Source organism: Polypterus senegalus, chromosome 15 (assembly GCF_016835505.1).
Source record: "Polypterus senegalus isolate Bchr_013 chromosome 15, ASM1683550v1, whole genome shotgun sequence".
In the NCBI taxonomy this organism is placed as follows: domain Eukaryota; kingdom Metazoa; phylum Chordata; class Cladistia; order Polypteriformes; family Polypteridae; genus Polypterus; species Polypterus senegalus.
Genome location: NC_053168.1, coordinates 97,692,419 through 97,706,876, shown reverse-complemented (window position 1 = coordinate 97,706,876; position 14,458 = coordinate 97,692,419). Strand labels below are relative to the sequence as shown.

The 14,458-nt window shown below is 40.7% G+C and overlaps 1 protein-coding gene across 1 annotated transcript in view; it reads left to right on the top strand.

The window, feature by feature from the left end:
- Positions 1 to 12,936: 12,936 nt before the first annotated feature.
- The window catches only part of stac (SH3 and cysteine rich domain), a 36,832-nt gene continuing 35,310 nt past the window's right edge, over positions 12,937 to 14,458 (top strand). The window contains exon 1 of the mRNA XM_039737456.1: positions 12,937 to 14,416. Within this exon, the coding sequence (XP_039593390.1) occupies positions 14,324 to 14,416 (93 nt within the window). The 5' untranslated portion in view covers positions 12,937 to 14,323. The remainder of the gene's footprint in view (positions 14,417 to 14,458) is intronic.

Below are 14,458 nucleotides of genomic sequence, written 5' to 3'. Positions count from 1 at the left end.
GTTTTATATCTTATTTAAACTGTTTTTGTGGGATATTTTGCATTGGTTTTATTTTTGTTAATCATTTTTCCATTTTTTATTATTGAAACTATTCATTAACCACACATAATATTCCAAAAGCATAAAGTATTCAAAAAGAAAACTACAAAGAAAGGTAACACATTGTTTATATATATAAACAGGAAATGACAAACATTTCTGCGACACTGGCTTTGCCTGACCAAAAACCATCTCATTCTACTAGCGAGAGCTGAAGGAAGATCATTTAACCACTGAAATGAAAATAAAAATAAGAAGATACCATATGTAGGAAAAGTGTGTTAGCAGTATTATACTTGTTCAGCATTGATTATTTTGTTATTGTTTCTTTGTTCCTTTTGTTTTTCATTGCCCTTTTATGTTAGACATTTACGTTGTTCGATTAATTTCCCTCAGGTGCTGCCTGCAGTCTTTGTGACAATACCCAAAGGCTATACTAAGCACCTGTGTATTCATTGCACTAGGATCGTTTGTTCATATATCCACTTTAACAGAACATAATCTTAGATCATCGACAATGAACAGGTCCTGAGACTACCTGGTTCATTATGGACTGAAACATTTACAGTTTAGTTTTGTATCTGTAAGAAGGAAATTCAGAGACATTAGAATACTTTTTACAGATGTGTGAAGAAATTGTGGGATTGGCTCTTGAAATAAAAAAAAAAGTTTCAATAAGTTTCCAAAGTTATGAAAATAAACCTTGGTCTCTTCCAAGACTGGAATATCACAAACATATACCCAAAGGACTGTGTTTATATTTTGGGAAATTGTATTTTTCAAGGTCTTGTTCTAACCTTAGGTTAAAAAAAATGATTGCACATCTTTCTTTGACTGGAGTTTGTAGTGGCAATTAATATAATGATCAAACCTTTAAAGGAATGTTTTTAGCTGCAAATAAAATGGCATTATCAACTTGAGACCTTTCCTCCTTTAGATTCTGTTATGATTTGGTTTTATATTATTTCTGTACATTTGTGTATTTTTTCTGCCCTTCCTTTTTACCAACTGGAGCTTTGAAACCTTGCTGAGCCATATTTTTCTATTAGTTTTTAATTATGATTTAATTTTGAAGGTGTTAAAATATTGTTGCATCCTCCCACTGTGCTATCTTGGCTTTCTGCAGGTGCCAACGTTTTATGACTTGTTGTGATGATGCGGGTTGGTTACATGCTCCCATTATCTGTCCAGGAGCCCTTGAACTCTACACCATCAGTAATGTTACCGATGAGCTTAGCAGTGAGACAACAACAATGGAGCAAGGGAATGGTGCAAAAGTGTAAAGTGCTTTTATTAAAACAATCAACAAACACAAAGTGTTCAAAATAAAGTGCAGTGTCCACAGTTCCAATAAATAAATAATCCATAAGAACAGATGTGACACGTGGAAGGTAAAAAAACAATAAATAGAAAAACAATCCTTTAAAAACGAGGTTAAAATAACACAATGCAGAAGCAGTCTTTTAAAACACAATCCAAAGCCCGATATCTTTTACTTGGTGTCTCTCCTGTTTCTCCCGTTTGGGCCCCTCTCTAAGCAGCTGACCTTTTCTCCGCTCGACTGGTCTGGAGGCCTCCCAATCCCTGGCTTCAGCCGTGCACTCATCCCAGACTGAGACTTGGTTTCCTTGACGACCAGGATGCTCACGTCAAGGACTTTACCAACCAAGCCTCCCAACTTCCGCTGCCTTCACAGCCTTACGCGGCCTGCCACCCTTCAACTGGTCACTCCAGATCCTTAATCGCTCAGCTGGAGTGACTACTTGCCCCACGAAGTGTTGGCCAAACACTCCCCGTGTGGGCACACCTCCCAGCTGCCTACCTGCAAGCCTGCACTCGTTCGCTCACACTGGCTCTCTCGCCACACTGCTTCCTGCTCTCCAGCAACCTCCTTTTCTTTCTCTTTCCTTTCTTTTTTTTCCCCATTAGCCAACTTGCCCTTCTCTTTATCAAGAGGGCATGGCAGCTGTGGCAAATCAGCGGCCTCAAGAACAATCACAGATGTGGACAGTTTCCCACCTGTGCACTTAGGTGAGAAACGCCCACATCACGAATCACCCCAAGAACCGCTTCAGCCACACAATCACCACACCCCCTCACCAAGCTGCGAGCACGGTGATTATTTATTTAAAAGTGGCCCTTTTTGCATGAACTGTGGACACACTACACCACACTTGTCTTCTTAGATGTAGCTGCTATGCAAGAATGACAGAGGGTATACAACACATGACTTCATGAGAGCAATAGTATAAAGGTCAGAACCATGCACTTCAAGTACATTTCTTTGTTTAGTTTAGGTCTTCTGGTTGTGACCTTCATATTTCAAATTTCTAAATGTGTCTTTGTGTTGTGATTTGGCTTAGGTGGAATAGGCTTGATTCTAGAATTTTGAACTTAGCTAGACAATTGACTACATCTTCCCTACTGGTCACTTTCCATTGTGTCTGCCTTTTCCCATTTATGGCAGACATATTCAGGAGCTACTGAAAATTCATCAGCTCAGTTTCTTACCACTCAACTATTTGTCACAAAAATTCCTCCTAAAGTAAATTTCCAAATATTGTGTATAAATGGGTTTTCTAATGGTAGTGGGCTTTTAGAATGTATTACTCTCACCTTAAAGCTGCAAATACAAAACCTACATTTGAAAGATTTCATTTCTTATAATTCAAAGCACATCCACAAGGATAATACTGGGTTACCCCTGGCTCAAGAAGCACAACTCTAAAATAAATTGTGTTTAATAGAGAACAGAGTCTACAGTTAGTCTTGCTTTAAGAACTATTGCTTACAGGGAAGCAGTCAGTCATTATCCAACCAGCTATATCCTAACACAAGGTCATGGGGGTATGCTGGAACCAATCTCAGCCAACACAGGGCACAAGGTAGGAACAAATCCCGAGCAGGGTGCCAGCCCACTGTAGGGCACACACTAGGAACAATTTAGGATCACCAATGCACCTAACCTGCATATCTTTGGACTATGGGGGGAAATCAGAGCACCCGGAGAAAACCCACACAGTCACGGGGAGAACATGCAAACTCCACGCAGGGAGGACCTGGGAAGTGAACTCAGGTCTCCTAACTGCGAGGCAGCAGTGCTACCACTGCACCAACATGCCACCCTACAGGGAATCAAGTTGCCAATTTTTTTGTTGCACTGTGGAATCATAGCCTCTGCACCACATATCATGATCTCATTGAGGTCTTCAGAATGAAAAAATCTACTGGAACCTCTAAAGTAGTTTATTTCCATGTACTGTAGGTCCTAATCTGAGTTTTTTTTTTTTTTTTTGATTATTACTTTCTTTTGGGCTCACTCATTTGATTCTCCTTTTGCCCCCTTTTTTTGAATGCCTTTCATTTATCATCTCCTGGCTTTGACTCTCTGCCTTTCTTGAATATGTATACATCTCCAAGTATTTCACTTACATGTCTCTTAACAGGTTGCCTGGCATCCATGCTAGAGGGTCATCTTCTGGACTCACCTAAAGTAAGTAGTACCACCCCAGGATAAGAGGGGGTGTTGTCACTAACAGACCTGTCTCTTTCTTCCCTCACAGCCTTAAGAAACCACCCCTTGAGGGCAACAAAAAGAAAGAAGCTCCACTCCTTCTGGTTTGAACAGTATACTGTAAAAGCAGAGTGACCACAAAGGATGGCATCTCATTTTGATGTGGATCCGGCTTCTGTGCTAATGCAAGCCTGAACCTATTTTGTGTTCGTCCCACTAGGAGTAGTACCTTTAATTCAAAGCTGCACACTGATTTGCTTAATTTTCATAACTTTTTCTGTTTTTTTTTTCAAATTAAATAGGGTTTTCATGCCCAGTTGGCACCCAAGCAAGTTATCTTGTCCTGTACCATTATTTTACCCTGCTACATTGGCTTTGTCGGCAGGATACTTTGGGGCAGAATGATGAACCTGACGAACACAGCATAACATCTTTCAACAGCAGGTTGAACAAGTCAACTAGCTAACCGCATTAATGATCAAACAACAATCAGAACTAGAGGATGTGGATGCTTGCTATGAAGCTGCAGAAGAGTCTTTTATCCCTAGGGGCCAAGGACTGGTGCAGCTTCTCGTCCCGATGAAACAACAAAACAATGTCAAGACATTCATGGTTTTTTTTGAGCGAACATCCAAGCACAAACACTGTCTTCAGCACAATTGGGTTCATCTAATTTGCCTATTTTTATAAGGCGGAGTGTAGAGCACATATTACAATCTAGAAGAGCACACTGCATCTGACTACTAAACCCTGAAAAGGGAAATATTGCCTGTTATGGACTCAAAGCTACTTACCAGGCCCTGTGCTGCCAGAACTGAAAGTTCGACCTGGAGTGTTAGCCACGAGCCCAGGACTTCAAGCACTCTCCAAGCATCATATGCTGTTACCGGTGACCACATAGTCACTATCTGCCCCATCTAGCTGAGGCTATGAAGTGTGGATGCACCCTTGGAGACAGGTATTGTAATGTGGCCATGTCTAACCCTCTCATTGTTCCTTTCTCAGCTACAGCTTTTCTAAATGGACATAAAGTGTAAGCACTCTATGATATAACGTTACCATCATTGCTCGCAGTTACATCCCATTGCCACAATTTGATGGTGCCTGGACCAATCTTACCTGTGTCCATGGTGTGGCGAGGGTCTACTCCACTGCAGTAAGCTGGTTGTATGTACAAGGTGAGCTACGCAGGCTTCAGGTGATTGTTGCTCCTCTTCCAACTTAGGCAGTGGTACTGGTAAGAGACTGGCCCCTAAACAAAAGTAATTGGGACCTACTTCGACTGAAACCACTGGCAAGCCTGGCCCTGGACAGACAACTACTACCCAAAGCTGACACCCCACCATGCAAGCAAGGAGGTAAATGCATGGCAACCCATTATGACCCAATATGACTTCGAGAACGATGACACTGACATCTTGACATTGATGACCTGTAAACACTCCTACACATCAACAGGTGCTAAGCAAGAACCCCTTGCCTCCATATGACTTTACTTTTGCTCCCTGTTCACTTCTTTTAACTGTGAACAGTGAAATTATGATATGCTGAAGTTTGCAAGGAATGGGCATCCCACTGATGAGTCCACACTGCCTAAACCCTTCTTCAACTTAAATAACAATCTGATATATTGCATGACAGAAGCACAGGGTAAACTGAGGAGCCAGCTCCTTTTCCCGCAAGTGTACCATAGTGAGAATTGTGACCTGGCTCACTCACACCTATTGGGAGCCCATCTAGGGGCTGAAAGAACATTAGATCGCTTTACCAAACGCTTTTATTGGCTAGGCATATATGAAGAAGTGTTCCACTTTTGCAGGTCTTGTCCAGCTTGCCAGCTGACTGAAAGACCCAGACGAGACCATGCACCTCTTGTCCCCTTGCAAATTCAGTAATAGACATCCCGTTCAAGCAGATTGGAGTTGACATCATTGGTCCACTGAAACCCTCAGATATGGGACATAAATTCATCCTTATCCTTGTGGATTATGCCACTCACTACCAAATCCTGAGGAGCATGGTGCGAGACCAGCTCCTACCCCTTGTCTTCTTTGCTTTGTGGGAGCTACCACAAGCTTCAACTGAGTTTTTCCCATTTGAGCTCTTATATGGTGAGTAGCCCTGTGGCCTGTTGGATCCAAATAAAGAGGGCAGGGAGCAGAAGATCCATCCCTCCTCCCTCAATATTCTTGAGTATGTCTCAGACCTCCTCAGCTGCTTTGAAAAGTTCTGACCCCTGGTGCCGGAATATATAGAAATATGCCCAAAGATCTCAGGCCCAGGCATACAATTGTGGTTCCAGTCTCTGGGAATTCTGACCTGTAGGTAGGGTAATGTTTTTCGTCCCCTTAACCCACTCCAAACTCCTTCCCCACTGGCAGGGACCCTACAAGGTGAGAGTGAAAGAGCCTTGTCAAATATTTGGTGTAACAACCCAATTGGCAAACCCGGTGAAAGTGTCATATCATGCCAACCTCTTTAAACTGTGGTACGACAGAGAGAGACAGTTACTTCTGCCCTGTCACTATTCACAGATGCCATACAGTTCAATTGGGGATAATCTCCCATCCAGGTAGATGAGAGAATTGTCCACCCTCGATATGACGAAAGGCTATTGGCAGGTCCTCTTGACGAACTCTGTGGAAGAAAAAAACATGTTTAGCTTCACATTGTCTATAATGCCGCCAACCTAGATGACACAGTCATAGAACACCTACAGCACATTTTATTCGTCATCCGCTCTATCTGCAATGCTGGCCTCAAAATCAATCCCAAAAAAATATTATTTTGGGCTGATTGAAGTAAATACCTGGGTTACATGGTGGGCAGAGGGCAAATGAAACTACAGTGGTGCAAAGTTGCTGCCATTTAACTTAACTTCAAAGAAAGCAGACATGTGCATGTCTTCTTGGGTCTTGCAGGGTACTTTTGGAGGTTTGTATCTAATTTCTCTGAGAGGCCTGCGCCTTTAACTGATCTTACAAAGAAGCATGTTCCTAACACGGTGGTGTGGACTCCCTCAACCAAGGCTGTACTCTGTGACTTAAAGGCAGCCCTGATAATGGCTCCTGTACTCATCTCACCTAATTTCTCTTTAACCTTTGTCTCCAGACCTGCGCCTCAGACACTGGTATGGGTGCAAGTGGCATGGGTACAAGTCGTCGATAGAGCCAATTACCCATAATGTACTTTAACTGGAAACTGTTGGATGGGGAAAGGAGGTACTCGGCGTTGGAGAGGGAAGCCCTCGCCATCAAATAGGAAATTATTTAACTACGATATTACTTCCTGGGATATAAATTTATCTTGGTGACTGGCCATGACCCTCCTACAGTGGTTATACTTTCATAAGGATATATGAAAGTATATAAGTATATGGGTCACCTGGTGGTTTCTCGCTTTGCAGCCTTATAAATTCATGGTCCTACATAGGAAGGGCTCCCTTCATGCCAATGTCCTCTCCCAGGTCCACAACCAATGTCCTCTCCCATGCCCACAGCCTCTCAGTAAAATCTGCCCATGAGGTGAGAGGGGGGCACTGTCACGCATGCACACTAATGGGCTCACCTAAAGTAAGTAGTGCCATAAGGGTATACTGCCACAAAACAGATTTGTCTCCTTCTTCCCTCACAGACTTGAGAAACTGCCCCGTGAGGGCATTAAACTAAAAGAAACCCCACATCTTCCAGACAGTACAGTATAAAAGCTGCACATTAAAGTGTTTAATTTTCTTTACTTTTTCTGTTTTTTTTTTTTTTGTTTTAATTTCTGTTGCTCATTTGGCACCCCAAACAAATGATCTTGTCCTGCACCATAATTGTGCCCTAATGTACTGTAGAGTGCAGGGTTTATTTTGTCCAGAATAAGGACTGATTGCCTTATCCTCACAGGTGGCGCAGTGGTAGTGCTGCTGCTTTGCAGTAAGGAGACTGTGGAAGATTGTGGGTTTGCTTCCCAGTTCCTCCCTGTGTGGATAGCGCTTTGAGTACTGAGAAAAGTGCTATATCAATGTAATGAATTATTAATCATTCATGTATCAACTATTGCAAACTAAACAAGATTACAATCAAAAGAAAAATCCCCTTCCATCAATCTCTTACTTGTTATACCAAGTAACTGGCTTTAGAATATTTACCAAGCTTGATTTAAGAAGTATATAGTATATATAGGCATCAACCCGACATAGACTGACAACGATGCACAGGTAAAAATAAATTAAAAGATTTTATTTTGTCTTCAGCCTTGGGACACACCTTCCACGTGTCCCACAGGCCCTACACAGTCCCAAAAACATCAAAAGAAAAACATCCACAAACACACTCTTCTTTCTCCTCCACTACTCCCAGGCAGTTTTGTCATCATTGTTGTCGTCCTCATCCTCATCCTCTTGACTCTGGTGCGCTGAGTAGTGGTCACAGGCTCCTTTTATAGCCCTTTCCGGAAGTGCTTCAGGTGGTTATTGGCCTAATTAGGCTGCACTTCCAGGTGTGGCTGCATTCCAGCCCACATGGGCTCGTTAAGCTGTGCTGTTCCTCCGGGTGGTGGCCACAGAGCCCAACAGGTCTGAGCCCTGAAGTCCCACACTTGTGGCCCTAATGTAACCCAGGAGGGCTGTCACCATGCATTCCGGGGGACATAGTGTGCATCCCATGGCTGCTCCCCTGGTCCCAGTGTTAAAGGGGTTTCTCAGCTGGGCATGGGTCCCAGCCGTCCGCCACACCATCTAACCTGTTTTGAGAAATGTGATGAGAGGGAGACAGCATGTAACACTGCCAGTGTCCATTATGAGTGTCAGGTGGTCCTATATGGTTTGGTTAATGCACCAGCAGCTTTTGAGTTATTTGTATTTTTATGGTATGTTGGATATACTCATGTAGTATATTGACAATATTTTGATTTTCTCCCAAGATATGTAACAACATGTTTACAATGTTTGAAAGGTTTGTTCTGGTTACTGAAGAACAGCTTTTTTGTTAAATTAGAAGAGAGAAAATGAATACACTTTCCATTATCTTTCTAGGAATAAAGATCTGATTCAAAGATTAGACTCACCTCAATTCTTAATTGGTAGATTCCAGAAAACCTCGGATATGTTCAATGGTGATTTTAGATTTGCAAAATTCTATACTTGATTTCTCAGATATTTTAGTTAATTTTAGTTCATTAACTAAGTAATCTCAAATATTTGCATGGATTTGCAAATATTTGCATTGCATAAGGTCCATTGAAACTTTTAAAGAATTATTCACCGTAGCACTTATTTTATACTACTCGGATGTTTGGCTTCACATGGAAATTGAAGTGGACACCTCTAGGATTTTCTGAGATGCCATTTTGTTCCAATGATTTACAGACTCAGGAAAACTATATACTTGTGCCTATTTTTCTAAAAAGTCAACCACAACCAAACAAAATTAAGATGTAGGTAACAGAAAACTTTTAAGAATTCAAATCACACTAGAGAAATACAACCATTGGTTAGAAGAATTCATTATTTTTACAGACTCTAAATCTGAAGTGGAATAGAAATCAGAAGGCAGACATTTTATCAGGACAATCTGACTATGATGAAAGTTCTAGTAAGCAGTAAATATTGTATCCCTAGGAATTTTTTAATTGCTACAATTATTGAAGATCTGGAAGACATTTTCTTTATTGTTGAAAGAGCTAATTGAGGTTAAAACATCTCAGTGAAGACATCCAAGGTCAAGTTATGTATTCCTCTGACTGTACAAGAAGTGTTTCAGTGGTCACATGACTCAATAGCCGTTGCATGTTCTTAAAAAACTGTATTTGTAAAGCATTATTTTTAGTGGAAAGGCATTTGTCAAGATATAAAAAATATATATTATCATGTGAAATTTGTAATCAAGAAGAACCAAGTCTACAATGATAAAAACTATCTATCTTTGGTACTGACCTACACCCTTTACTTGATTACACCACAGTATTGATAGTGATAGCAGAAAGCTGCTAAAAAGCACATATTTTGCACTTCTTAAAAAACTACCTGCAGGTAGGGAAACTGCAAATTTGATCATTAAAGAAATCTTTAATACAGCATTCTAAAACTGATCAATTCATATTTTGGATTTTAAAGGGTAATTTTGGTATTTTTCATATTATAGCTATTTTTTAAAGCACAGCATATGTTAATTTGCTGCTTAAAATGTTGTTCTAAAATTAAGCTTATTTATATTTTTACAAATACCTTGCAATCTAAAGGCAAAAGAAAAGCGTTAAAAATTAAAACATTTGCTCACTTTGAAATGACAATGGTTTCAGTTTAAGAAAATGCCTTCCACATTTATGAGCCATTGTTGTGGTAACAAGAGGAAATTTGAAATATGCTGTATTTTTTTTAATCACAGATTCTTTGTTTTATTTTCTTGAGGTAAGGATATGTTTCTTGCTTGTTTGTCTGTTTTCAGTGATTGACATGTGCGGACTTATGACAACTCAATGCTGAGTTCATTACAATCTGTATTGTAATTTCACATAGTCTACAGAGTAAGAAGCACACTGAGTGGGAGTGTAGTGCAACGTACACATATAGGTTTCACTGTACTTTCCAAATGTAACAATACATCTGAACCAAACTGATTACATTGCATTGTACTTTTAAAATGTCTTTTATGATTTTTGAGAAAGCTGTCTCTTTTTCTATAGTGTGTCTTGCACATGCAAGAGGCAAAAAAAAAAAAACTTAGAACATGAAAAAGGCAAAGTATACGAGAGAGCAGATTAAAACACCATAAACCAGTCGTTGAGTGTTGAGTCACTCTTACTGACGATATGGTAATAAAAGAACTGAGGACAATGTTTCTAAATGACTAAATTCACTGACACTGATGCCAATTAATCTGTAAGTACACAAAGAGAACATGCAGGCTTCATGTAGAACCTGGTGCTGTGAGACAGGAATGACAACCCACTCTGTCTATGTTAAAAAATATTGAACTTTCTAAACTTCAACCTGATCAAACTTAGGTGAGCTGCTGTTGCTAAACTCTGTGTCTGTGTGTGTGTGTGTGTGTGTGTTTGTGTGTGTGTGTGTGTGTGTGTGGTGTCCTACACCACACTGGCACTTTGCCCGGGTGTTGTTGTTGCCTAGCACAAGATGCTAGCTGACATACCCTGTAGGTTCCTGCTGCCTCATGATCCTTCACTGGATATGCAGGTTAGAAAAATGGATGAATGGATTCCAATAGTGTCTGTATAGTTCTTCTCACATGATTCCATGCTATGTGCAGTGCTTGAAGTGGAAACAAATAATTACCGCTACTCTGTGTTTTTCTACAGGGTAGGTTGCTTGGTCCTCATCGTGATTTGTTACGTCATTTCTAAATCTAGCAGGTGGAAGGGTCTCTCTCTGAGTTTTGACTGCATTGGTAGCATATTATATTGATAAATCCAGTAATTTATAGTGCCTGGTATGGGCAGGTATGCAAAATAGGTACACCACTGCTGATAAAGAAAAATGCAGGTACAGTGTACCAGTGCATACCACTCCAATGCAAATATGCCTAAGTTCCTGCTCAATATTCTCTCTCATGTGTGCATTACCAGTCCAGCGGCAGCAGGCAGTATGCTTGCAAAGTAAAGAAAAAAACCTTTTGTATTTTTGAAAGATATAAGTGATTGTGTGACTTTTTTCAGTTTATATTTTCTAGTTGTCTACAGAACTGGGATGGAAATTCACATATGGACATCAACATTCAATAATGTCTATAAGGGTGCTCGGCAATGGCTTTCCAAGGTGAATTCAAGCCCCTTGCCCTTAAGGATGCCATGGAGGAAGACAAACTTGGCAAAATCAAGGCACACAGCCAATCTCTTTTAAAAATTGCTGAATCTCACAACAATGGTTCATTTATTTGATGTTTTCCTTCTTAAAATGAGATGTATATTCTGTTTTGGTATATGTGAGCAATTTCAAGATGCTGATCAATACTCAGTAAAATAAATACTCAATAAAATGTTTGGCTTGAAAAATAGATTTATTCTGTAAATTTTAATGCTTTTCATCACATTAGGACTCTGGTACTGTATATAAGTCCATTATAAAGGAAGTGCTAGTTATTTTTTAAAATTGTGAAATATGCTTTACATAAGAATACTAGAGACTTTGAAAAGGGTCATCATCATGGTCCAGTGTCAATGGGGAGATTATATGTACTGTATATAGTTGATATGAGAGTTTATATTTTTGTTTTTAATTTTAATTTGATTTATTTCATGAAAAGTACTTTCTAATTTAGTTTTGTTGATGAGTAATTGCTTTCCTTGGGCGTAGTTGAATTTTTTCAATCTTCAAAAAATTCTAAAGGGTCCCATGGTCATAACCTTTGTTCTTTTTGACTCCATTGAAGACTGATCAGTGCAATTGACGCCTGATTTTCAAATGTTTACAATTTAAAGTGTTTCTGATTAAATTAAATATAACTAAAACTAAGAGGCTTTCTTCAAGCACTTCCTCAGTGGTTACACAAAGGCACTGATCTCATTTCTACCTCACCCACATGTGATGAGCAGAGACCACAATAAGAAACACGCTGTCAAGCATTGTCCTAAACTTTTTCTCTGCCTTTTTTCTCATGTACCCCAAGACTTAGACTATGCCTTTTTTGTTATGTGTTCCCGTCACATAACATATATTAGATGTTCAAAAATCAGAGCACATTGTATGACTTGCTGAAATCTCTGCTGAAACTCAAGAGTAGACATATGTGGCTATTTTTCTTAGGAGAAAAATCTGTGAAGCAGGAGGCAAAAGAAAATGCCTCCATTTTATTTGTTTCAGATCTGACTGCCCTCTGGGTGAAACCAAAAAGATGTTACGAAAGATCTATTTTTTAATTTTTCATTCATATGGACTGCCCACTCAGTTACCATACAGTTGAGACACCATTTTCACCTATGCTAGTCTACCCTGTTTGATTAAACGTGGCTCATCTCATTCAGCCATTAACAATCTCACTAGTGGTGCAATTTTGGGAGAAGGGAGAAGATACACTTTCCATTTTACCTTGAGCTGCAGAACATTTAGGCAGTGAAGAGCACAGCGTTGCAGGAAAGGGAAGAAGATGACCTTCTATTTGGTCCTGGAACAGTCTAGCCAGAGCAGTAATTGGGCAGCCAGATATCTTTAAAGGCATTTACCATTGTAACAGAATATGTTTTGTTTTTTTTTGTTTTTTTTTTGGTATTTTCTTTTTGAATTTATCGGCTGTTGTGCATCGTCATATCCGAAGTGCATTGTCCTCTGCACGTACTCTCCTTGTGTGAGGTGTTTTCCCCAGACTTAGCCGTCTGTAGCTGGTCGCTCTTACCCAGCGTGATTGGAATGCTAAAGCGTCTGCGCCTCCTTGCTCATCTGCCTCTGCTTTGCATTCCCATGAAATCAGGTACATCCGCGACGTAGAACAAATCTACACAGTTAAGAGTGATAAGGATCGAATTTCTCTTTATTTTAAGGGTAAAAAACACAACAGCGACTAAATGTAAGGAGCCCTTTTTAGAAACATGACGTGGCTTCTATTCAGTTTGAAAATTATAGATCTATTCGTGCGGCTCGTTTTCTGCGTCTGTCTTTATCGGTAACTCACTGCCGCGTTCGCTTATCTTTCAAGCTGCTGTAGGTGTATTAAAGCATGTTTATGATTCTTTGAACTGTATAATTTCATTCCAGACATGGAAACAATGTTACATGTAAAGGTTTTACAAGAGATTGGACAATCTGAACGCCCTGGACGTCTGCCCTCTTCATCGAGGTACACGCAGATTGTTTGTTCGCTGTGTCAACTCGATTCATAGAAGTACATTTATGTACATTTAAGCGCCTTCTGTTATACAGTACTAAACCTTGCCCGCGTCAATTAAGAGAACTCTTCCCTTGCGGTGCGGTAGGTTATTGGTTGCGTTTTGCTCAGTTCATTTTCACAGGGATGCCTGCACAGTAAACACTCAGCTATTATGGGCGTATTCTAGCCGATGGGGATAGATTTGAGCTCCAGCACCCAAGGAGGGACTTCGTGTGAACAGAGCAGTTGTAGCCATCTGTCCACTGCCTACCAGACTAATTTCTGGAACTTGAAGCAAATTTGTGAACAGAAAAAAAGTTTTAAGCGGAATGACGGACTACATACCAAAACTGCGTTAGTGTGATATTAGAATAAAAGACAGTGTGTGAGCGCGTGCACGCAAGTGTGAAGTGTGGACGTCTGCGAGTGCATGCACTAATGAAGTGAGCGTGCAGGTGCTGTTTAAATATAATGGACAGTGTGTGTGTGTGTCAAAAAGTCCCTGGAGCACTGAGCGGGTGCACGTATCTATCGGTGGGTACGTTTTTTATTCTATTCCATTTTATTTTCATTTGTCCCTCCTGCTCTCGTGACTGACAGCTCGCACGTAAACACAGAGCACCGCTCTGGCAGCTACAAGCAGGCAACTAGGATTAGAGCGACAGAAGAGGCAAACCCGAGAGAGTCCACCGATTGTGCAATGGACAGTGAGCGGATCCAGTCGTTTTCACGGAGGCAAGAGCAGCGGCAGCAGCAACAACAACCGGAGAAGAACTTTCAGGTCTTCAGACAAATTCGCTTTCCGTCCGGGAAAACATTGTAAAGGACTTCGTCCGCGGTTCCCATTACAAAAGTCCAGATGATGCTTTTAAAGTAAAAGGAGAATAACGAACGGACCAGCGGAATGTAAAGATCGACAAGCAGTGGACAGCGAGAGGCAAGGAGGTGTCCGGAGAGGCGACGAAGCATGAGCCCCACGGAGGATGAGAATGTGAAAAGGGAGAACGGGCATGAGCAACCCTCGTCACCCCGTTCTCCAGCTAGTCCGCATGAATCCAAGGTAAGAGCCGCCATCAAGGATTTCAGGGTTTTGGAGCACCAG